This window comes from Pelophylax lessonae, assembly GCF_965119305.1.
Source record: "Pelophylax lessonae genome assembly, chromosome: 1".
In the NCBI taxonomy this organism is placed as follows: Eukaryota; Metazoa; Chordata; class Amphibia; order Anura; family Ranidae; genus Pelophylax; species Pelophylax lessonae.
The window spans coordinates 123,016,786-123,042,784 of NC_138768.1; the positions used below are offsets into that span (position 1 = coordinate 123,016,786).

At 44.1% G+C, this 25,999-nt stretch overlaps 1 protein-coding gene across 1 annotated transcript in view; it reads left to right on the forward strand.

Moving 5' to 3' along the window:
* The first annotated feature begins 3,172 nt into the window (after nt 1-3,172).
* Nucleotides 3,173-25,999, forward strand: part of MTX3 (metaxin 3) — a 76,417-nt gene continuing 53,590 nt past the window's right edge. The window contains exons 1-3 of the mRNA XM_082268524.1: nt 3,173-3,382; nt 12,005-12,077; nt 25,110-25,186. Coding sequence (XP_082124650.1) covers nt 3,314-3,382; nt 12,005-12,077; nt 25,110-25,186 — 219 coding nt within the window. The 5' untranslated portion in view covers nt 3,173-3,313. The remainder of the gene's footprint in view (nt 3,383-12,004; nt 12,078-25,109; nt 25,187-25,999) is intronic.

The following is a 25,999-nucleotide window of genomic DNA, read 5'->3' on the forward strand; positions in this document are numbered from 1 at the left end:
ATGATAAGTAGGCGCAGATTAATTATGTGGAGTGGGCGGAGCTTCATGGAAGTGGGTGTGGTAAATAATTGATAGCTGTGCTGCAAAGTGTCCCTGGAAATTTTTTTCAAATGTTGGCAACTATGCTTTTGGCCCTTTCACACTTGCGGACCATTCAGATCCGCCTGTCAGTTTTTCAGGCAGATCTGAACGGATGCCCCATGCATCTCTATGGGGCATCGGATGTCAGCGGAGACATGTCCCCTGACATCCGATCCGATCTGGCCTGTCAAATCTGGACGGATGGAAACCCTATTTTCCATCCGTCCAGCGGATCGGATCGGATGGGAGCGGATGAGAATGGACAGACGGTCCGTTCTCATCCGATTCCCCCATAGAGAACAGCGGGGACCTGACAGCTCTGTCTCCGCACACAGAACAGAGACGGAGCTGTCATCCGCCTGCTCTGCCGATGGAGCGGCATGTGTGAAAGGGGGCCTTAGGTTGTCTGCGGAAAGTGCTCACAGCTGAGGAAAGCTGCACTTATGAATCAGTTGTCTTTTTAAAGGAGTTGTTAAGGCAGAAGTTTTTTTTATCTTAATGCATTCTATGCATTAAGATAACAAGCCTTCTGTGTGAAGCAGCCTCCCCAGCACCCCCTAATACCTGAGCCCCATCTCTGTCCAGCGATGTCCACGAGTCCCTTGGCCTTCCGGGACTCTCCCTCCTGATTGGCTGAGACCCAGCAGCTGCGCCATTGGCTCCCACTGCTGTCAATCAAAGTCAGTTAGCCAATCAGGAGAGAGAGGGGGCAGGGCAGAATGGCAGCTCCTTGTCTGAATGGGCCCAAGGAGCTGCAGCACTGCTCGGGTACCCCCATAGCAAGCTGTTAGCATTCAACAGGAAGGCGGGGCCAGGAGCAGCGAAAAGGGACCCGAGAAGAGCAGGACAAAATACTACATGTAATTTGTCTCAGGGGGCAGAAATGTAACAAAAATTTCAATTAACCACTTCTGGACCAGAAGATTTTCCCCCTTAATGACCAGGCCATTTTTTGCGATTTGGCACAGCGTTATTTTAACTGACAATTGCGTGGTCGTGCGACGCTGTACCCTGAGAAAAAATTTAACTAGGGGAAAGATTTATGTCATTTTCATTTATTTATTTTACTAGTAATGGTGGTGATCTGCGATTTTTACATCAGCAGACCGCCATTCTCCCTCCACAGTGAGCAATCGCGGGTGCCCGGCGGCAATCGCGGCCACCGGGCCCCTTCCTTTAGCTTCCCCTGTGGTGAATGGGGGCTGGCGCGCGCCCCCAGGATCGCTCCTGCTAACCGCCGTACAGGCACGGTAATTTGCGGGAATCTGCGGACCTGCCGCCGTATATAGGCGGCAGCTGGGCGGCAAATGGTTAAAGATCTTTTTTGGCAGCTGGAGCTGGTACCTGCCAGAAATAGGTACCTGCTCACCCCCCTCCCCCTTCTTGGGACACATCTGATCACAGATTGGGGTAAATGGCCAATTACAGCGGCCCTTTACCATGTGAGTAGCTGTCCAATTACAGCTGATTATGATGTAAATACAAGTCGGTTATTGCCATTCCTTTCCTCACACTGACAGTGTGGGGAGAGGAGAGCCGAAAACTGGCTTGTGTGAAAGGAACATCTACACTGATAATAAGGGTACCGATTATCATTGTCCTGATTATCAGTGCAGTCCCACCAGTGCTGCCTATCAGTGCCCACCAGTGCTGCCTATCAGTGCCCACCAGTGCTGCCTATCAGTGCCCACCAGTGCTGCCTATTAGTTCCCACCAGTGCTGCCACTTAGTGCTCATTGGTGCTGCCAATCAGTGCCTCCTCATCAGTGTCACCTATCAGTGCTGCCTATCAGTGCCCATCAGTGCCACATATTAGTGTCCATCAGTGCTGCCTATCAGCGCCACCTATCAGTGTTCATCAGTGCCGCCTATCAGTGCCCATCAGTTCCACCTATTAGTGCTTCATCAGCACACATCAATGAAGGATAAAAATTAGCTGTTTGCAAATTTATATAACAAACTATAAAAAACGTTTTCTTTGCAAATTTTCGGTCTTTTTTTCATTTGTTTAGCAAAAAACCCCCCAAATGTGATAACATACCACCAAAAGAAAGCTCTGTTTGTGTGAAAATAAATGTTAAAAATGTCATTTGGGTACAGTGTAGTATGCCCGCACAATTGTCATTAAGTGCGACATTGCTGAAGGCGGAAAATTGGCCTGGGCAGGAAGGGGGTGAAAGTGCCCGGCAGGGAAGTGGGTAAGGCAGGCTCAGATCAGATAGAATATTAGTATTTGGGAGACAGTTGTCACCTTATGACAGGAAGTAGCTGTACAAGACAAGATCACCATGTGTTTTTATTGAAAACTAAAGCTTTGTAAAGATTGAGGGCCAGCTCACACCAAACAAAAGCTGTCCAGATGCGTTCCGGATGCTTTTCTGTACGCACGTTTTTATGCAGTCCAGTGCATCCCCCCCCCCCTCTTTTTTTCCTAATATTAAAGGGCCAGTTCACACCATAGAAACAGTCTGGATGCATTCCAGATGCTTTTCTGCATGCGCATTTGTGATGCGTTCCAGTGCGTTTTTTATGCAGTCTGGTGCATTTTTCCCTTTCTTTTTTCTTAACCTTATATAAGAATCTGTGTGTTCCAAGGTGTTTTTGGTGCATTCCAGTGCCATTTTTGATGTAGTTTACAGCGTTCCAGTACAGGAAAAATGCAGCATGTTATACTTTTTTTTCTAGAACTGGAACAGACTGGTGTGAACTATGCTATTGAAAACCATATAACCTACTTTCCATGCGTTTTAATGCAGAAAAAAAAACGCACTGCACTGCATGTGGTGTGAACTGGCTCTGAATGGAACTTTTGAAGTAACATTCATTGGTCCGATAGAAGATGTCAGTGATTGGCTTTCCATGATCTATATTGGTGGTATAGGGAGGTGACAGGTCTCTTATGTATGAGGACACCACGCCCATCCACTCTGCAGGCACGGATTCCTCGCAGCGCCTCACACAATGTGACGTCATTATACGGAACGTACAGCTGAGCAGTGGGCGGTCCCAGTGTGCTGGCTATCACTCCTTGAGGCGTGGCTTCCATCTGTGTGACGTTCATTCCGACGGCTTCCCCGTAGTGGGCGGGACTAGCTGTCACTCACGGTGACGGCTCTGTGCTGGACTCCTGGGCTCCGCCCACCAGGGATGGCCGTGTTGTGAGTCTCCGTAGGAAATTCCGGGCTGACGCTCCGCTGCTGCAGCCGGTTTGCCGGGAGGGGGAATTCGTGACATGGAGCTGAGGTTCTGGGGCGGAGACTGGGGCCTGCCCTCCGTGCACCCGGAGAGCCTGGTGGTCCTGGTAAGAGATGAGCACAGTGTGATCGGTGTCCCGGCTCATGGTGTGCCCAGTGCTGGGGATCAGATCGTGTAGCCTGCCGCTGCCCGGGACACCCCGGGGGCACAAAGTGAAAGTGATCGGAGCAAGGTCATAGATAGGAGGAGGAGAGCTGTGCAACACCATTATCCCTGCACCCTTATCTATGATATATATGTTCCCTTTATATTATCCCTGCGCCTCTATAGATCTATCTGCTGTATATAGATATATAATATCTCTCCACAAATATAATTGATACATCATTATAGACTGGCTCTGAAGAGGGGGATCTCCCCTCGAAACGCGTCAGCCATTTGGAAGTTCCTCTGGCGTGCTGGACATGGTTCTGATGATCTGGTTGCTTTGGGTCCATTGTGGGCTGATCCGCTTTTAAGATCACTTAGACCTACGTGATTATGTGCATGATGTTTCGGCGGCGCACGCGCTCACCGCTGGAGCCGCACACTCACTGGGACTAGACACAGCGGGAAGCAGGCTTGATCGCCACCGGCCTCCCGCGATCTTCGCCAAAACTAAGAGAGCCGTCTGGAATGTAAACAATGCAAGACGGCTCTCCTGTCAGAGAGACAGGGAAAGATCGTGTGATTCAGCTAAGCTCTCCCTGCCTCTATTCAATCCATCTCCCCTCACAGTCAGTAAGCACATCTAGGGAACACATTTAAAGCGGAGTTCCACCTAAAACCAAAAAAAATACATAAAAATACCCCCGGGACAGTCAGGGCTAGTGCATTCCACAATGGATAGCCTCTGATCTGTCCCGGGTTGCACTTACCTGCAAGAAGAAATACTTACCTTGAAAATGTCTTCTCCAGGGCTGCCATCTCAGGTGTGGGCAGCTTGAAGCCAGCGCGATCCTCTTCTGTGTCCTCTTCCGATCTCTTCGGTCCCACGATGCACTGCGCCGGCCCCGCCGTCACTTCTGGGGCTGCAGCGTCATCCCTGCACAGCTTCTGGACATGCCCAGAAGCTGTTTAGCAAGGTATGACGGCGCCCGCACCGGAACTGACGTCGGGGCCGGTGCAGGAGCATTGATGACGTTCAGCTCCCAGGAATCATTGCAAGCCAGGAAGTGACGAATCGCCGTGGCCGCCGAGGGGAGGAAGAGGAAGTAAGGTGAGTATATTTTCTTCTAAACCAGGTAAGTAAAAAAAAAAAAAAAAAATCAGATTATCCATTCGTTTTTCAGGTGACCCGGAGCAAGAAGATGGACGGAACTTTCATTTTAGGGTGGAACTCCGCTTTAACCTCTTGATCACCTCCAGTGTTAACCCCTTTCCTGCCAGTGTCATTTATACAGTAACAGTGTATTTTATTTATCACTGATTGCTGTATTAATGTCACTGGTCCCCAAAAAGTGTCACTTAGTGTCAGATTTGTCCGCCGCAATATTGCAGCCCCGATAAAAATCGCTGATCCCGGCCTTTACTAATAAAAAGTCCATAAATCTATCCCGTAGTTTGTAAACTCTATAACTTTTGCGCAAACCAATTATTATACGCTTCTTGGGATTTTTTTTTTACCAAAAATATGTAGCAGAACACAAATTGGCCTAAACTGATAAAAAAAATTAAAATTTTTTAAATTGTTTTAATTGGGAATGTTTTATAGCAGAAAGTAGAAAATATTGGTGTTTTTTCAAAATTGACGCTAATTTTTTGTTTATAGTGCAAAAACGAAAAACCGCTGAGGGGATCAAATACCACCAAGAAAGCTATATTTTTGGGGAAAAAAAGGACATCAATTGTATTTGGGTACAGCGTTACAGGACCGCGCAATTGTCAGTTGAAGCAATGCAGTGACGAAGGTCAAAAAATGGCCCGGTCATTAAGGGGGTAAAACCTTCTGGGGCTGAAGTGGTTAATAAACTCCATTTGGGTAATGCACAAGGTCGGTGCGCCCTCTTTTTGTTCTTTCTACAATGTTTCCACTGGGTTTCCCCTGACTCTAGGAGGGTGTTCTATCAGATTCTGCAACCGGAAGGGACGTATGGACTCAGAAGTCATTGACACCCTCCACAAGGAGGGTAAGTCACAAAAGGTCATGGCTAAAGAAGCTGGCTGCTCACAGAGTGCTGTATCCAAGCATATTAATATGAAAGTTTAGTGGAAGGAAAAAAGTGTGGTAGAAAAAGGTGAACAGGGATAACCACAGCCTTGAGAGGATTGTGAAGTAAAGGCCATTGAAGAATTTGGGGGAGATTCACAAGGAGTGGTCTATGGCTGGTGTCGGTGCTTCAAGAGCCACCACACACAGACGTATCCAGGACATGGACTACAACTGTCACATTCCTTGTGTCAAGCCACTCCTGAACCAGAGACGACGTCAGAAGCGTCTTACTTGGGCTAAGCAGAAAAAGGATTAGACTGTTGCTCAGTGGTCCAAAGTCCTCTTTTCGGATAAACGTAAATTTTGCATTTCATTTGGAAATCAAAGTCCCAGAGTCTGGAGGAAGAGTGGAGCGGCACAGAATCCAAGTTGGATGAGGTCCAGTGAGAAGTTTCCACAGTCAGTGTTGATTTGGGGAGCCGTGTCATCTGCTGGTGTTGGTCCACTGTGTTTTATCAAATCCAAAGTCAGTGCAGCCCTCTACCAGGAAATTCTAGAGCACTTCATGCTTCCCTCTGCTGACCAGCTTTATGGAGATGCTGATTTCATTTTCCAGCAGGACTTGGCACCTCCCCACACTGCCAAAAGTACCAACACCTGGTTTAATGATCATGGTATCACTGTGCTTAATTGGCCAGAAAACTCACCTGACCTAAACCCCATAGAGAATCTGTAGGGTATTGTCAAGAGGAAGATGAGAGACACCAGATCCAAAAATCCTGCCTTTTATTGGTCTTATGTATTAATGTAATTTTCTGAGATACTTAATTTAGGGTTTTCACTAGCTGTAAGCCATTATCATCAAAATTACATGAAAGAAATGCTTAAAATACATCACTCTGTGTGTAATAAATCTATATAATATGAGTTTCACTTTTTGAATAAAATTACTGAAATTAATATTTTGATGACATTCTATTTTTTTGAGAATGCAATTATTTGCAAACCTCGTAAACCCATAATTTAGAAAACATATCAAATGTTTTCTGAGAAAGTTGTACAATTTTAAGAAAAAAAAAAAGTTAATTGTAAAATTGATAGTAGAAAAACGTCTCAAATGTTGGGACAGGGCAACAAAAAGCTGGCAAAGTAAGTGGTACTAACAAGGAAAATCTGGAAGAGCATTTTCAAACTAATTAGCAACATGTCAGTAACATGATTGGGTATAAAAAGAGCATCTTAGAGAGTCAGAATGTCTTAAAAGTAAATCTGAGCAGAAATCACCAATCTGGGAAAAGCTGTGTCTAAAAATTGTCAAACAATTTCAGAATAATGCTCCTTAATGTAAAATTGCAAGACTTTAAATATATCATCATCTACAGTACATAAAAGCATCAAACAATTGAGAATCTGTCCGAAACGCAATATTTGGAAGCCTGTGATGTTCGGTCTTTCAGATGGCACTGCATTAAAAACAGGCATGATTCTGTGATGGACATCACTGTATGGGCTCAGGAATACTTTCAGAAATCACTGTCTGTGAACACAGTTCGCCATGTTATCCAAATGCAAGTTAAAGCAGTATCTTGCTGCCATCTTTGGGCCAAAGCTCATTTAAAATGGTCTATTGCAAAGTGGAAAACTGTTCTGTGGTCAGACGAAGCAAAATTTGACATTCTTTTTGGCAACCATTGGTGCCCCATCCTCTGGACTAAAGAGGAGAGGGAACTTCAAGCTTTTTATTAGCACTCAGTTCAAAAGCCTACATCTCTGATGGTATGGGGGTGCATTAGTGCATGTAGAATGGGCAACTTGCACATCTGGAACCATCAATGCTGAAGGATATATTTAAGTTTTAGAGCAGCATATGCTCCCATCCATTTCCATTCAGGGAAGGTCTTGCATATTTCAGCAGGACAATGATAAACCTCATACTGCATCTATGACGACAGCATGGCTTTGTAGTAGAAAAATCCGGGTGCTTAACTGGCCTGCCTGCAGTCCAGACTTTTCACCAATTGAAAAAATGTGGCACTGTTGAGCAGTTAGGATCCATTGTTAGCCAAGAATGGGACAACATTCCTCCATGAAAACTCCAGCAACTGGTCTCAGTTCCCGGATATTTATGAAGTGTTGTTAAGCCCCGGAAGATTTTACCCCCATTCCGACCAGGGGGTATTTTGCGATTCGGCACTGCGTGAATTTAACGCACAATTGCGCGGTCGTGCGACGCTGTACCTAAACGAATTTGACGTCCTTTTTTTCCCACAAACAGAGCTTTCTTTTGGTGGTATTTGATCACCTGTGCGATTTTTTTGATCACGCGCTATAAACAAAAAAAGAGCGTCAATTTTGCAAAAATAGCAATATTTTTCACATTTTTTTATATGAAATTCCCCCCCAAAAAAATGTAAAAATCAAAATTTTTAAAAATTTTCGGCCAATTTGTTTTATGCTACCTATGTTTGGTAAAAAAAATCGCAAAAAGCGTATTTTGATTGGTTTGCGCAAAAGTTATCGCGTTTACTAACAAAGGGAAAGATTTTTGTCATTTTTGTTGTTTTTTTTTTTAACGCGTAATGGCGGCGATCTGCGATTTTTTTTTTTTTTTTTTTTTGCGGTACTGCGACATTGCGGCGGACAGATCGGACCCTTGACTGACATTTTTGACACTTTTGGGGTTACCAGTGACATTTCTACAGTAATCAGTGCTATACATTGAAAGAGAAACCCCCTTAGGTTTGTGGGACTTTAAGGGTAACAGTAAAGGCTCTCATAAGAGAAGTTTTAACGTGAAGTAATTATAAAATTTTTTTATTTTGTAAGATTGTGGTTGTAACAGACAATCATCATAAACTGTACATGTTTAAGTCATAGAATCGAAAAAGCATGAATGATACAATACAGTTGTAGGTACATAGCAGAGTCCAACGCGTTTCAAACTGTTTGTTTTAGTACATAAATCTTCCTCAGGGAGTCTGCATATGTTCCTGAAATACATGGTCAAATGTAAGTTCCAAGAAACAGAATATATATAAACATTTTACAATGAAAAGTTTTTTATACATGTAAAAAGTATTATTAGCATCTGCGACCACATGTTGCCCTTAGAGAGGTCCTGGAAAGCCTCTTACTAGTCCAGGATACTCCTAAAGAGGAAACCTACTCCCAAAGATTGAAGAGGAGAAAGGAAAAAGGGGGGGAAGGGGGGAAGAAGAAGAAAGGGGAGGGGAAAGAAAGAAAAGGGAGGGAAAGGGGGGGAAAAAGAAAGAGAAAAGAAAAAAGGGGGGGGGCGATCTGCGATTTTTTTTTTTTTTTTTGCGGTACTGCGACATTGCGGCGGACAGATCGGACCCTTGACTGACATTTTTGACACTTTTGGGGTTACCAGTGACATTTCTACAGTAATCAGTGCTATACATATGCACTGTTACTGTAAAAATACACTGGTAGTGAAGGGGTTAACTTTATTTGGAAGGGAGGGGCTGTGTGTGTCCCTAGGGGCGTGGTTTCTACTGTGATTGGCTGTGGCTCTAGCTGTAAGGACACTGATCAACGGATCTACATACCAGATCCGTTTTATCAGTGTCTTTGCAGCGAGGAGAATGACAGGCAGTTTGTTTACACAAGCTGCCTGACATTCTCCCTCTCCCCCGCCGATCGCCGAGTGACCGGCGGACCGGACATCGGGTCCGCTGGTCACACGCGCGGGGGGGTCCGTGACCACGCGGGAGCGGGTGCGCGCCCCCGGGGGCGCGCGCTCGCTCCCTAGACCCTCACAAGCAAGCAACGTAGCCCTACGTTAGTTTGCCTGTGAGGGGCTGACCGCCGACGTAGATAGTCGTGCGGCGGTCGGCAAGTGGTTAAAAGAAGAGGGGATGCTATGCCATGTCCCAACTTTTTTGAGAGACCTGTATTTTGGCAGTGTGACGTCATCAGGTACCCAGGTGTCAAAACGAGTAGGACGGAGCCTAACAATCCAGGGGAGAGAGGGGTATACACTGCGGGCTGCTTGATGTGATCCATCTGTGAGCGGTGCTTCTTGGCTGCATAGACAGTGGAGATTTCTATGTGCACAGAGGCAGCAGTCCTCTGTCTTTTTATTAAGGCTTACATGGTCTTAATTCACAAGTGAGTGCATATTTGTTTTTTATTTATTAAAGATGTTTTAGGCAGTGAGCACTATAAGCTTTTTTTTTTTTTTTTTTTTTAATTCTGAGATGAGCCGCATGAGGCTGTATTTGAAGCTGGATGATTTTCATGCCGGTGAAATCATTGAAGCGCTATCCATTTCTGGATCTGTTTGTTATTTTGATATATGTTTATCTGTGAAGATAGCATTAGCTTCTATATTTTCTTTTTATTTTATTTAATCCCACACTCAGTGCGAATGGGCCAATGATGTTTAAAATAAGACCAGTCACATATACCAGGTAGCCAGCTGGATTTATGGTATGGGTTTTTTTTTTTTTTTTTTTAGGGATCAATGGGTTCTTATGTGTTTTTTAAATCCTCACTTCCAGGTTTGATTGAAATTTTAGTGTGTAAATATAATTTCTGTGTTTTTTTTTATAAGATTTTATGAGCTTGGCTAAAGAAAGATGGTCAATTTAAAGCCCTTATGAGGAAAGTAAAATCAGTTGTATATTCAGTATTCTGAATTAAAAATTTCCATGACTACATAGGGATAAGAGCAATGTAATTACATTGGACCATATCCATGTAAAGTGTTATAGACCTGTTAAGTAATGTCATGCATAGAATACATACAGTTTTTATATATGCTGAAGTAATTTGGTAGTATGGTTTAGGGAAATGACCTGGCAAACATGTTTATCTTTTGCTGTGGTTACTAGCATTTGCCTATGTAAGTGAATGGTGACACAAGTTTTTTATTGCCCATAAGTAGAGACCTTAGTGGGTGCGTGATGTACAACAGAAAAGCTTAGTTCCTTCAAAGTGGACCTGTCAGCAGCCTTCAAGGTGTCAGGCAGCAGCGCTCTGCATCTAATTAAAAGCTAAGGACTACTGCAGCAAAAAATTCCTTATCATACAGTCAAATGCCAGTATTTCCCCCAACGCTGTTTAGATGTGGGTTTCCCCACATCCAATTTGCATGCCAGCTCTGGGGCAGCAGCGATCTGAATTGCAGACGGGTCCTGTGCATCTTCTGGTCCATTTCAGGTGCTAATTCAGCCAAAAATTCAGAACTGATTCGCACCTGAAAGGTTGAACCGACATGAGCTGGACCCCCTGTTATGACCAGCGGCTGCAGCTAGTGTAAACCCAGCCATAGTGAAACAGAGCAGTGGTCGTAAATGAGTGGGCCACTCATGGTCCACTAAATGGTCCACTAAAAAATGTTGGTGGTCCCCAGAGGTCTGCCGCAATTCAATACTGTGGCGAATGGATATCCCCCAACGTTGTTATCAATGTGTGCTGACAGTCAATACTGTGAGCGTGCATTTATACTCTATGCATCCTCTGCAGTTCCAGCTCCTGTGAACTCAGAGGGAGGTGCCAGGAGTAGTGCAGAGAATGGAAGGTGAAGAAATAGGGGAATTCCAATGGCAGTGCTGATCAGACTGTGGGAGGGAGCACGGAGCTCGAGCACATGGCTGGATAAGGAGGTGAGATTCAATGATGAGTCTGTGTAAGGCAGCAGTGTAATGCAGAGGGGGCAGTGAGCCGGGCATTGTGTGTATATGGCAGCAGTGTGATCCAGGGGGAGGGGGGCAGAGAACCAGACCATTGTGTGTATGAGGCATGTAAAATTCATGTTAGTGGTCCGAGAGATTCAAAATTGTGAGTTTAATGGTCTGTGAGGTCTGAAAAGATGGCGACCTCTGATTTAGAGCAAATAAGCCAAAACCAAAAAGGTAACAAGCATTCTTAGAGGTCTGTCTTCACTGTCTAGCTAGGTAATTACAACAAGTGTGTCTGAATCTGCATACTTGAATGGGAGGTCAAAGGTATTTAGAAGATATCAGTGGTTCCTTGGAGGTAGAGTTTCATCATAGGTGTGTTGCCATTGGAAGGAAAGAAAATGTATGATGGGGTGCAAGAGCAAAGCAGAGGGTTGGCTTGTTTTGGGCAAAGCTAGCTGTTCACAGCCACAGCAGGTTGTTAGGGGTTTGAGGCAAGAAGGGCCCCCCCCCCCCCCACGCTAATTGATTTCCTACATTCAGATAACCACGGGAAAACCTCTGTAAAGTGTTAAATCCCTGATATTCCTGTTCTGTATATTCAGAAGGTGTGACGCAGTACCCAATGGCCTGGATATGTTGTTTAGCTGAAAAATGCAATAATCTCATTTTCAGAGCAGCATATTAGTTATTTAAGAAATACAATGTGTGACCATGTTCTTTACCTCTTCACCTGATCCATTAAACAGTGCGCTTCCAGCCTACAGTAATAGTAATAACGTGTGTTGCTGCCCCCAGTTCTTTGTAGTTTGTTGTTCGCTTTTCTTGTGAGCACAGCATCTGTTTTTGTACTCTTAGATCTCTATTACATTTTAATTTGTGTATTTTCCAGGCCTATGCAAGATTTGCTGGTGCTCCCCTGCAGTTAAACCCCGTGGATTACACCTGGGCAAGTCTTCTTCAAGGTAATCTGTATACTTACAATGTTTGTACATGTCGTTCAGTTGAAGTCCTTTGCTTATTAAAGTGATTGTAAAGTCTCATCTTTTTTTTTTTCCAATTAAAATAACAAACATGTTATACTTACCTCCTCTGTGCAGTTGGTTTTGCATTAAGCAGCCCCATCCTCCTCTTCTTGGGTCCCTCTTCTGCTCTCCTGGCCCCTCCCTCCCTTCGAGTGCCCCCACAGTAAGCAGCTTGCTATGGGGGCACCCGAACCGAGGCACAGCTCTGTGTATCCATTCAGACATGGAGCTGCTGTTCGGCCCTGCCCCCTCTCTCTTATTATTGGCTCACAGACTTTGATTGACAGCAACGGGAGCCAATGGCAACGTTACTGTGTCTTAGCCAATCGGGAGGGGAGTCCTGGATGGCTAAGACAGTCATGGGCATCGCTGGATAGAGATGGGGCTCAGGTAAGTATTAGAGGGGTGCTGGAGAGGCTGCTGCACAGGAAGTTTTTTTTATCCTAATACATAGACTGCATTAAAGCGGTTGTAAACCCTATTAAAAAAAAAAAAAAAAACCCTGCAAGACAAAGGCATAATGAGCTAGTATGCATCGCATACTAGCCCATTATGTTTAACTTACCTTAAAACGAAGCCCCGACACGGACCCCCGGACATCGATGCGGGCGCTGCCATGATCCCTCGTCGTCTCTTCCGGGTTCGGCGGCTCCGGCGCGCTGATTGGCCGAAAAAGACGGCTCCAGCGCGCTGATTGGCCGGAGCCGCGATGACGTCACTCCCGCGCATGCGCGCGGGAGTGATTTTTCCGGCAAGCTCCCGGCAAGTTAATTGAAGGTCCCCCCGGACCTTCAGAGCGCATGCGCCGCTCGCGCGAGCGGCTGCATGCACTGTAAATATCTCCTAAACCGTGCCGGTTTAGGAGATATTATTTGTACCTACAGGTAAGCCTTATTATAGGCTTACCTGTAGGTAAAAGTGTCAAAAAGCGGGATACAACCGCTTTAATATAAAAAACCTTTTGACTTTGCAACTCCTTTAATAATATTGTATTGGCACCCTTTGTGGTCCTGTTTTTGCAAGTGCAACCAGCGTGTTTTAGCGCAGCTGTAAAACGCAGATCAATGGATTGACATCTGAAAAACATCTGAAAAACAACCATTTCCACTGTGTCCTAATCACACCATAACCTTGTGTTGCGCTAAAATGCAAAATGTATGTTGATGGATGTGTATATGAGTGTTTATTGGCCGTAATCAGGTATTGTCAGGGTTAAAGAATACTTCTAGGCACACACACACACACACACACACACACACACACACACACACACATAGATTTCATGGAGGAATCTCCTCTGCCGGCCATTGTATTCAGATAACCACAGTGCCCATGGCTTTCTGAATACCCAAGCTTTGACTGCATCTGATAGTATGTAGTCACTGGCTAACAGTTTTCCACCTGGCTCCTTTTGATTTTTTTTTTTTTGTAGTTGAAGTTTTGTCAAGCTAAGTGGTGCCAACAAGGCCTCTCACAGCTCAAATTTTGGCTGTTTCATCAGGGATCAGCCAAAATGCAGTGAGTGTATGGCCAGCTTAAAGCGGAATTCCGGCCACTAAATTTTTTTCTCAATAAGAATACCCCCGGGACAGTCAGGGCTAGTACATTCCACAATGGATAGCCTCTGATCTGTCCTGGGTCGCACTTACCTTTTAGAAGAAATACTTTGAAAATTTCTTCTCCAGCGCTGCCATCTCGGATGTGGGCCGCTGAAGCCAGCGTGTCCTCTTCTGCGTCTTCTTCCATGTCCTCTTCTCCCAGAATGCCCTGCACCGGCCCCGCTCGTCACTTCCGGTGCGGGCGCGTCATCCCTCTACAGCTTCTGGGCATGCCCAGAAGCTGTTTAGCAGGGAATGAGCGCCCGCCCTGGCAGTGACGAGCGGGGCCGGTGCAGGCGCATTGATTCCTGGGAGCGATGACGTTCAGCTCCCAGGAATCAATGCAAAGAGGAAGTGACGGCGCGGGCCGCGGCCGCAGAGGGAGGAAGTGGAAGAAAGGTGAGTATATTTTTCTTCAATAACAAGGTAAGTAAACAAAAAAAAAAAAATCGTAACTCCCCGGTACCGTTGTTTAGAGCCGGAGTCGGCTTTCCGGCGGTAATGACCGATGTGGCTCGGGAGCCGCTCGATCATTACCCCACCCTCCCGCCGCCTTCTGCGGCTCTGCCCGGGTCTCCCGTCCCACCGGAAGACCTGAGCAACCAGCTGGCGTGTCCCCTGGCTGGATGGAGTCCCGATCTAAGCCAGATGTGGCTTCGATCGGGTCTGCGATGACATAACCCGGAGGCAGCGTCCATGACGTCACATCCGGGTTACTTGGCTGCTAAAGGTGGCAGATTCAAAAACGTGACTGTATTCAAAAATGCAGTTTTCGGCGTTTTGAATACATGGAAGAGTAGTGGAGGGGTCTAGGGTCTTTTAGACCCTCGATCCCTCCATAAAGGGTACCTGTCACTGCATATTGCTGTCACAAGGGATGTTTACATTGCTTGTGACAGCAATAAAAGTGATCAGATTTTTTATAATGTTTTTTTTTTTTAAAACCTGTGTTAAAATAAAAAAAAATAAAATAAATAGGAAAAAAAAAAACATTTTAGCCGCCCCCGTCACCGTGAGCTCACACACGAAAAAGAAAACGTATATGGAAGTCGCGCCACAAATAAAATCGCTGTTCATACCACACGTGAGGTATCACCGCAAATCGCCAGAGCATGAGCAATAATTAAAAAAAAAGATCTACACTCTAACTCTAAACTGGTAACCATTAAAATTTTTTAAAGCGTCGCCTATGGAGATTTTTATTGACCGTAGTTTGTTGCCATTCCACGGGTGTGTGCAATTTTAAACCGTAATATGCTTCTGTAGTGGTGAGTGACAGCGGAGGAAATTAGGTCTCTTCCTAGGAAGGCCCTGGAGAGGAAGGCTGTTGAATATGCCTTTAGTGAGCCACTGGCCTTGAGGGATTACCAAAGGCCCTGTTATGGATTTGGCAGGCTCTATGCGAAGGGCAACCTGAAGCATGGCTCTGCAAAGAACTGTGATTGTCCAAGAGTGGAGTGGGGTGGGGTGGAGGAAACGATGGACCATTTCCGGCTTCCGTGCCCCTTCAATATAGAAGTCTGTAAATAGGTGGGAGGGGCTCTGGGTATCCCTTTCCTTTCCTGTTTGAATTATGTGGAATGATCGTACAGAACAGGATTTTGGGACACTTTTTATGGTTAGCTTAGTAGTTTATTACTTTTTTTTTTCTATACATTTTTAATACATTTTACAAATTACATAGAAAAAGAACCGACAAATACACAATACACATAAGGGTGTCTGCTAAACGGCAGCACCGTGCTAAGGCCTAATTGGACAAAAATTTACAACAATAACAAACAATGAAAAAGAAAAACCCCTACAGTTTTACTCCCTCCTCCCCCTATTCCCTTTAGGCTCCAGATATGTATATTAGGAGGTTTAATGCACGGTGATCAAAAAATAATTAATGTCCCTGCAGCATTAGCATTCAATCTAAGGTGCGTAATGTGATATTCTTATGTCATTAGAGAGAAGAGAAGACCAAATCAGTAGTAATTAACCTGTGAGATGAAAGAGGGCCTAGCCACTCACCCTACGAATGTGCCATCAAAACTTCAGCCCCAAAAGTTACCTAATTCTGCTTAGATTTAATTACTACATCATGACCAGAGTTGTGTGCTCATCCTGCAGTAGTAGAGGTGTCTAACCAAGCCTGCCACACTTCGGTAAATTTCCTTGCTCATCCCTGAGATATATATGTGGCTCTACAGAATGGGGTCATAGAGTTGACCAAGCCCTTCCAATAGGACAAAATGGGAGCATCCGGTTTCTTCCACTGTAGGAGAATAGCTTTGCGGGCATAAAACAGTAGAATGCTAGGAAGAGTTCTGAGTGCTGTAGATGGCACCACCTCCCCCCACCAGACCCAGCAAACACACTTGCACTGTCATGGGGACCAGGAGATCTATAACAGCAGCAATACAAGGTGTAACCTGTGTTCAGAAGCCTTGGACGAGGTGACAGTTCAAAAAAAAAAAAATGGTAAAAATTTGGTCGGGGAGTGGGTACATCGCCAGCACTCTGTAGAGGCAGAACGGAAGATGGCCGCCATTCTAGCCAGTGTGTAAAAGATCCTGTGGATGAACTTAAATTGGATCAGTCTATCTCTGGCTGATACTAATGCCCCATACACACGGCAGATTATCTGCAGACTTTTGTCTGCAGACTTACCTTTTCTATGTAGTGCAAGGGCCTGCCGTATTGCATACAAATTGAAAGTGTTTAGGTTTGACCTCATATTATATGGTTTTGGTAAGTCTGCAGACAAAAGTCTGCAGATAATCTGCACGTGTGTATGGGGCATTAATGTTTAAAAGGTTGTTCCCATACCTCCTCCTACTCCTCCCCTTGAACCACTGGTACCTCCACCATCCATTTGTCCCTACATTGTGTTAGTGCGGGAGGTGTTTTTTTAAAATAATTCTCTATAAGCTATGGATAGAATTTTTTGTTAGGTCCTTCTTTGACAACAGACTTTCTAGAGTAGAGGGTTCAGCTTCCACCCTGCGGTCCTGAAACTGTATTTGGAAGGCATGACAAATTTTAAAATAGCGGAAGTAATAGGAGTTTGGAAGGTCATGTCTAGCTTTTAACTGATCAAATGTTAAAAGTTCCCCTTCTCTGGTAATGTCCCCCAATGTCGTGATACCCTGAGACCTCCACACCATTGGGTCAGGAAGACTATAGTACTGTGGAAGTTTTGAGTTCATCCATAAGGGAGAAGAAGGTGAGATCCCAGTGTACCTAGGGCTCCAAAGTCTAATTGCCAGTTCCCATGCCTTGATGGTGGCCTTCATAGTTGTGGTCAGTGGAAGGGTAGATATAGTTCCTCTAAAAAATGCCAATCGTAAACTTTCATAGGAGCCAAGCAGTGCTGCCTCTAGCACCGTGGCTGAGTCATCACTGTCTCCAACCAACCATTGGTGAGTGAACACCATCTGACCAGCTAGATAATATTTTTGCCAGTCCGGTAAGGCCAGTCTCCCTCTGCCACAGGGTTCCTGTAAGACCCTCCGACCTATACGGGGAGGGAGACCATAAAAATAAGTTAATAATTCCATCTAGTCTTTTATAGTAAGACTTGTGTATCCACAGCGGGGCATGTCTTAAGAAGTATAGAATGACTGGGCGGACTTTATATTTAATTAGGTTTATTCTGCCTATCAGAGACAACGGAAGCTTTTGCAAGGCCTGGACTCTCTGCTTCAATTGGATCACCAATGGGACCAAATTCAGAGGCATGTAGTCAGTGACTTGAGCAGTGATCTACACTCCTAAATAAGTAATGGAGGAGACCCAACGCAACGGTAAGTTGCTATCTGCTGACTCCCTGGTTCCATCGTCTATTGATAGGATAGATGACTTGGTCCAATTAACTTTAAGAGGCAAATTCATATTCAGAATTTGTAAAACGGTTTGCAGGGAGGATCCAGGGTCCTTTTAAGAACAGAATCAAGTCTTCAGCATAGAGTGCAAGACATTCTCCAACGGGTCCCACCCGAATGGCCCCCACTTGCGGAGTTGATCGGAGCGCCACCGCCAGAGGCTCCATCGCAAGTGCAAATAGAAAGGGGGAAAGTGGGCAACCTTGCCTCGTGCCTCTACCAATTGCAAGGCGGAAACAGAGAATCCAAGCCTAATTGCTTTCTGCGGTGTGCTATACAGCATAGAGATCCATCTTCTGAAAAGAAGGGCAAAACCCATACACTCCAGCACTCTATGCATATAATGCCAGTCTATTGAGTCAAACGCCTTTTCTATATCCACCGAAACCAAAATCCTAGAGGGAGGGCCATCATTAGGAAGCTGCAAATGGGTGAAAACTCTCCTCAGGTTGGTATCGGTGGATTTGCCTGGCATAAAGCCAGTTTGATCTACTAATTAGTGAGGGAATCATTTTTGCTAATCTAGTTGCAAGAACCTTAGTCAGGATTTTCATTTCTGTATTTAATAAGGCTACAGGACGATTTGAGGAGCATTCAATCAGGTCTTTACCTAGTTTGGGGAGGACCATATGTGCCTCCAGCATAGAAGCTGGAAGGGTTCCATTTGTATGACAGGTGGCGAATAATGCACTCAACCTAGGGGCCAATAATTTGGCGTAGGTTCTATAGAAATCCATGGGTAAACCGGCGGGGGCCCGGAGCTGTATGTGGAGGGAAGGCAGCTATAGCCACCTCCACCTCCAGTGGCGTGACATTTGCTTCATGAGTCTCCCTATCACTGTCTTAGTAGTCCATTACTTAACCTGGAATGCACGGTGTCAGGTTTCTACTCAGGAATAAGTCTTTCCTGTTGAGGTGGTGGCGCACAACATTCTGGGTGAGGTTGGGAAGATCCGGGGTCTTGAGAAGGACAGGTTGCAGCTGGGGGCCTGGACAAAGGCGTTGGAGGAGGTGGCCAGGGTTCTGGACAAAGGCGTAGAGGAATGTCAGGTACCCATAGCTGCTGTCTGTCATTCTATGGGTGTGCGGCTTTTCTTTCTGTCCTTTTGACACCCCCTAGATTTTTATAGAATCCGATTTTTGAAAAAAGGCTGCATGCATGGGATAATTGTCTAATTGTTTTTTAGTCTGAGGGTATGTTTTAGGTTGTGGTTAGGGCTTTGTTGTGGTGCATTATAATTATAATAATAATAACTTGTATCTTTGTTTGTATATTTAGTTTTGTTTGTTTTTTTCTGGCGGTAGGTCTACGTCGCTGGACGGGAACTAACCACTTTGCCGCAGTAGAGCTCCAGTGAGCGGTCGGCAAGTGGTTAAAACCAGGGGTCTCCTAACTTTCTAAACAATGGGCCAGATTACTGTCCTTCAGTCTTCAGGCGGCCAGACTGTGGCCTGTGGGAGAAGAACATGCCCTGGTGTAAGCCATGTACAGGCTTAGTTGTCAGTGGGAGTAACATTTTTTTATAGTACCCTGTGGTCAGTGGGAGAAGGCATCATTGGTATTGATGGGAGGAATATTGCCCCATTGTGGGGTCAGTGGGATGAATCGTGCCTCATCGTGGGCTTTAGTGGCAGGAAGTGCCCCATCCTTGGTGTCAGAGAGAGGAAAAGTGCCTTGTATCAGTGGCAGGAATAGTGCCCAAAGAGCTGGTTAAGAGAAAGCAAAGGGACGCAATTTGAAGACCACTGCTTTGAATCAACCTGCTGCGTTTTCTACCAAGCCCAAAACCTTGTGTTGCTGTAAGCTCTGATTGCTGGAGCAGATTTTTGACTACAATAGCTGATTAGCCTTTGTTTCCAGGGACAGATGTTGAAGATTTATACCTCACGTCCACCAGTACTGAAGTATCCCAAAGCAGTGCTACTTCTGATAATGTGACAAAGAAATAGTTTATATACAATAATGAAGAACACATGAAACAGTGTGAACCCTGGAATTTTGTTCTAGGGAAGTGACTTATTGGAGAAACATGTCCCATGCTTATAGATGTTCTGGTTAACATTAGAGTAAGATTATACAGTGAGATAATAGCAAATCCCCATGCATAGTCTCATAGACATTACTTGTTCAGGAAAGAACGCTCAGCAGTGGTTTTCTTAGGTGATAGGGGCTTTGAGAGGATTGTGTAAACTCTTTGAGATACAAGGGGGTCTGGTGTTCAAACAAAGAACATCCAGTTTTGGATTTTGAAGCAAATGCCTTTTACATTATCTTGACTGTGTACCATATGCACTGATTAAACCACTTGAGTATTCTAGTGCAGTTTCACTTAATTATCTTTCCTCTGTTTGTATTTCTCTGCTATTTCTTGCATAAAGAGTTCTTTTATTCCGCCAGTTGTAAGAGCATGTACCAGTAAAGTGGTTTTCTGATGTCAAATGAGGCCTACAAGGCTGGGCTACTCCTGGGAGTCAAATAGAAATGACCAAAACAAATTACAACCAGCTCCTAGTTTGTCGAGGCCTATTTTAGTCCTAATACTTACCCTATTGCTAATAGACTAATGCCCTCCATTTTCCTTATGGGGTAGTGACAGGGCAGGATAGGGTATTAGGTTATAGTTAGCTAGTTAAGGTATGGTCTGTGAGGGAAAGGTCAAACTAACTTTTGACCTGGTTTTCCCGCTCAAAGGGCTTGTATCTAGGGAGATTAAGTGGTCCCCTGGTTCTTCCCGCCCGATTTTTCCCCTGTATCTGGGGAGATTTGTGTCCTCACCCCGCTTCCCGCTTGAATTTGCCACCTAAAGGGCTAACTGGTTTAGGCTGGTCCTCCATTTAGGGCTATTTAAGGGGGCTCACTGCCGCCTATTCTTCAGACCACCTCAGAAGAATCAAGAAGAAACTACTTTTCCCCCTCCCCCCTCCCTTGGCTGTCGCAGCCAAAGTTTATTATTTGTGGGTCACCTTTGTTCGTTGCAAAGGGGGACATGTATGTTTGCGTTTTGGAGTTGGATACATTTTATCTTGTATTTTATTTATTTACCGCCTGGATCGTGGTGATCGGGTGTGTTTATAGTGTTATGCATGTTATTGTATTTTGAAATTAATTTATTTATTATTCAAACAAATAATAAACGGCCGCGGCCTATAAAGTTTTTTATCCAAACAAATGGTGTGTGTCTATTTATTTTAGGTATTATTTATTATAGTACTTAAAGGTGATCCTGTCTACTGCCCCATAGACAGACTGGTCCTAACAGCAACAATTGGGATTCAAAGTTTTGGGGAAAACGGCCAGAGATTGAAAGCTTTGAGTTTAAATGGTTTCCTGAGGAAGCAAAGACCATTTCTGAAATATTCATTATACGGGGACCAATGTTATAAAGTGTCTAGGCGTTTAAACCTAGGTAAATTAAAAAAAAAAAAAATCTGTCTTTAGAAATGCGTAGTCTGCCGTTGTGGATCTTTCTGGCTATTTAGTTGATGCTTATACTACAATATTTGTTAAAGTGTATATCCAAGAACATATATCCATTTTATCTCTACAATGCATCCCCTTAGAGACCCTGCAAGTTCAGAGAAATACCTGTTGATTTGTCAGAAATGCAATCCGCTATGATTTTCCTCCTGTGACATGACACTACATAATTTGCAAGACTTTGTCATCCATGCCAAGTTGTCTGTTATGAAACTACTGAATCCTGACCATTTTCATCATCTCCAAAGGAGAGTAGGAAATATTTGTTCTGTAGAGAAAAATAAGAAGAACTGGTAGAACTCCTTGACATAATACAGGAAAGTGTGCGCAGGACAGCTCTGATTTTCTGACCCGATGAATAGATTATACAATAGATATACATCCAATGGCATATTTAAAGCAGAAATTCACTTTTTCTGCCTCTTCCCCTCTTATTTTTAACTTTTGGACTTTTTTTTTTTTTTTCTTTTGGGGGGGTACCTAGTTTTGCTCAGATCGCCTAGTCAATTTGAGTGGGAATTCAAACCCATGTAGCCTCTTTTGACACGTCACAAGTCCCGGGAGGCTGCAAGTCCATTCACAGGGCGCAGCACAGCTTGTACATACAGTGGGGAGCTTCCCGCTGCCTACAGTTAGCATGGTGGGGCCAGGGACCTGAAGACCAGTGAAGTCTTAAGTGAGGACAAAGCTGGATCCATGGACAGGTAAGTTTCCCTTTTATTAAAAGTCAGCAGCTACGGTATTTGAATTTTTTTTTTGTTTTTTGAGGGGGGTTGACTGAAGAACTTTTTTAACAGACTAAAAAGGAGCTAGGAGAAGGTTCAGTGTTAGGGTTTATACACACTAATCAAGAATAAGTAATTCTGGCTTTTATGTACTCTGTGCTTGTTCCGGGTCTACTTACAATGGTGGTTCTAGAATAGGGAATAAACGATTCAGTCTCAGTGAGTAGAAGAAGATGCGTGGCCACTTAATGAAATTGAAGGAGAAGCAGTTAAACCCTAAACTGGGTGTGGGGTTCACTGTCAGGGCACGAAGGATGGAGAACTCTCTTCCACAAGTTGGTGTTGGCGGAAAGTATTGATGGTTTAAAAAAAAACTCTTAGGTGGGCATCTTAGCGAGCACAATATACAGGGCTATGGGATATGATTTTTGACATGAACACACACGCAATATCTGATAAAAGGGAGGTGCAGCACTAAGATCAGGAGTGTATCAGTCCAAAACAGTCCATCTGTGTGGTCCAGTTGATTGGGCCAGTAAGTGCCACCACCGCCAAATAACACCAACCACACTGCCTCTTACCGTCAGGCTGACAAAAATCATGTATCCCAAATACAGGCTCACCTGGATCTCCTTTGCCCCCACCGACACTCAATTGGACCAGATGGCAAGTCCGAATAGTCAGGTTCTCAGGGAGGAAATGATCAATAAATGGCCCCAAAGATAGAAGAAAAGCTCATAGCATAGTATTTTTAAATGGACACGCAATACCACAGGTTGAACTGGATGGACTAGTGTCTTTATTCAACCTTACCAACTATGTATCCAAACCAGTCTCAGCCAGGCAGCCGTCATGGCAGGTGTACTGTAAGTAGTTTCAGTACAAGCTCCAAAAAATGTTTTTTCTGTGAAAGGGGTAATGGCTGGAATACACGGGCCGAATATCGCCCGATCATTCGACCACCGACTTATGAAAAAGTGTTCCTTGGTCGAAAACGTTGCCAACATACACAGGCCGAATATCGCCCGACGGTTTGACCGCCGACCATCGAAACAGTGCATGCGTGATGATGTTCTACAGATTTTAAATGAACGACCTTAACACCAACGTATAGAATATGGTTCGTTCGCAAACGAGACGACAGAATTTTTCGTTTTTTTCAAACAGGATTTTTCGTTCACAATATCGATATCGGTCACTGATGGCTGGGCATTAACGAGTAGAATATCGGCCGATCCTTCGCTGAACGGAAATTTTCGGCCGATTTTCTTATCGTGTATTCCGGCCATTAGTGTCCTAGAAAAGAAGATTCCACCAATGAGCTGTTCTTAGCTCAAGAAGGTATTTATTTTAATAAAGGGTTTCCACACTCCCTACAGGGCAACATATATTGTGGTCAGCAGAATGACAAAGAGGATTGCTTCTCTAAAATATTGTTGTTCCTCGTGGTAATTTCTATCAATCGGTATGCTACAATACATGTACTATATACAGTGCCTTGCGAAAGTATTCGGCCCCCTTGAACTTTGAGACCTTTTGCCACATTTCAGGCTTCAAACATAAAGATATAAAACTGTAATTTTTTGTGAAGAATCAACAAGTGGGACACAATCATGAAGTGGAACGGAATTTATTGGATATTTCAAACTTTTTTAACAAATAAAAAACTGAAAAATTGGGCGTGCAACATTATTCAGCCCCCTTAAGTTAATACTTTGTAGCGCCACCTTTTGCTGCGATTACAGCTGTAAGTCGCTTGGGGTATGTCTCTATCAGTTTTGCACATTGAGAGACTGAAATTTTTGCCCATTCCTCCTTGCAAAACAGCTCGAGCTTAGTGAGGTTGGATGGAGAGCGTTTGAGAACAGCAGTTTTCAGTTCTTTCCACAGATTCTCGATTGGATTCAGGTCTGGACTTTGACTTGGCCATTCTAACACCAGGATATGTTTATTTGTGAACCATTCTATTGTAGATTTTGTTTTATGTTTTGGATCATTGTCTTGTTGGAAGACAAATCTCCGTCCCAGTCTCAGGTCTTTTGCAGACTCCATCAGGTTTTCTTCCAGAATGGTCCTGTATTTGGCTCCATCCATCTTCCCATCAATTGTAACCTTCTTCCCTGTCCCTGCTGAAGAAAAGCAGGCCCAAACCATGATGCTGCCACCACCATGTTTGACAGTGGGGATGGTGTGTTCAGGGTGATGAGCTGTGTTGCTTTTACGCCAAACATAATGTTTTGCATTGTTGCCAAAAAGTTCGATTTTGGTTTCATCTGACCAGAGCACCTTCTTCCACATATTTGGTGTGTCTCCCAGGTGACTTGTGGCAAACTTTAAACAACACTTTTTATGGATATCTTTAAGAAATGGCTTTCTTCTTGTCACTCTTCCATAAAGGCCAGATTTGTGCAATATATGACTGATTGTTGTCCTATGGACAGAGTCTCCCACCTCAGCTGTAGATCTCTGCAGTTCATCCAGAGTGATCATGGGCCTCTTGGCTGCATCTCTGATCAGTCTTCTTCTTGTATGAGCTGAAAGTTTAGAGGGACGGCCAGGTCTTCGTAGATTTGCAGTGGTCTGATACTCCTTCCATTTCAATATTATCGCTTGCAAAGTGCTCCTTGGGATGTTTAAAGCTTGGGAAATCTTTTTGCATCCAAATCCGGCTTTAAACTTCTCCACAACAGTATCTCGGACCTGCCTGGTGTGTTCCTTGTTCTTCATGATGCTCTCTGCGCTTTAAACGGACCTCTGAGACTATCACAGTGCAGGTGCATTTATACGGATACTTGATTACACACAGGTGGATTCTATTTATCATCATTAGTCATTTAGGTCAATATTGGATCATTCAGAGATCCTCACTGAACTTCTGGAGAGAGTTTGCTGCACTGAAAGTAAAGGGGCTGAATAATTTTGCACGCCCAATTTTTCAGTTTTTTATTTGTTAACAAAGTTATATCTTTTATATCTTTTATGTTTGAAGCCTGAAATGTGGCAAAAGGTCGCAAAGTTCAAGGGGGCCGAATACTTTCGCAAGGCACTGTATCTTTTAGACTACCTCCCCTGACTATTTTTCTGTAGTTACTAATGGGGTCAGGTGGGTAGAATTGATCAGCAAGGTCTACAGTACTCCAAGTTATCTACATTCACAAAGTAATACCTTCCAAACCTCTGCCAGGTCAATCTAGGCTCCTGTGAATGTACAGAATGTACCTTTCTTTCTAACCTTCATTGTTGTCAGTCTGTCAAAAGCCAAAGACTGTTGTGGACTCACTTGTGCTATTTCCATCTCACAGGTTTTGGGCCAATCTTAATATCCAAAGATGAAGTTACTACACAACCATCCAACATTTTAAACTTTCTTAGGAAACAGGTGAGATTCCTTGCACCTTGCTCATCATATTGTCTTGTGGTGTACCTGAATGACTTGTAGGAGTCAGGAAATATATCCAGCGCCTTTTCTTTGGAATCCGTTCAGTGCTTTTTCCATTCTGTTAGATTATACAGTTATCGGTATTTGCCTATAACAGTTTAGTTTTCAGGCTCATTGGCAGAAGTGATGTTATCTTAAGGAAGCAATTGTATAATTTAATGCCGCTTAAGCTTGCAGAGTTGCAGAAGATTCTTGTGCCCTAATAAATCTTTCTCTTGGCTGAAATAGTTGAGCAGCTGGAACAGTTATTGAAACACATGCAGGAAACCTTCTCAGGAATGCCAGTCAGACTTCTGACTTAACTGGAAAATTAAGTAATTCAGTAGGACCTTAATACCTAGTGTGTTCATGAACACTGTTAAAGTTAGTCATTTTAATTTAATTTTAGCTGCTAAAAGATTTATAGTTCTGTTCAACCAGTCTTGTGGTCCAGATATCACTACTAGACTGCACACAAGGTCATTGACCTCCCTGCCCTATATCGGTGGTTCTCAAGGAGCTTGCTGATAGAAGGAGAGAGCAGAGTGACAGAGGGATGAGCTCATGGAGGCTAGAGGCAAGGCCTGTAAATGTTAATGAACTGCAGCAGAGAAACAACAGGTCTACTGCCCTGCCATAAATGGCTGTGTTGTGTGACAAAGCTGTGTAAGACACCGGACTGGATGGACAGTAATACAAATCTCTTTGCAGCTAAAACCACTTTTTTTTAAATCATGTATTCCTTTGGAATGTTTTTTTTTTTTAAACTAGATT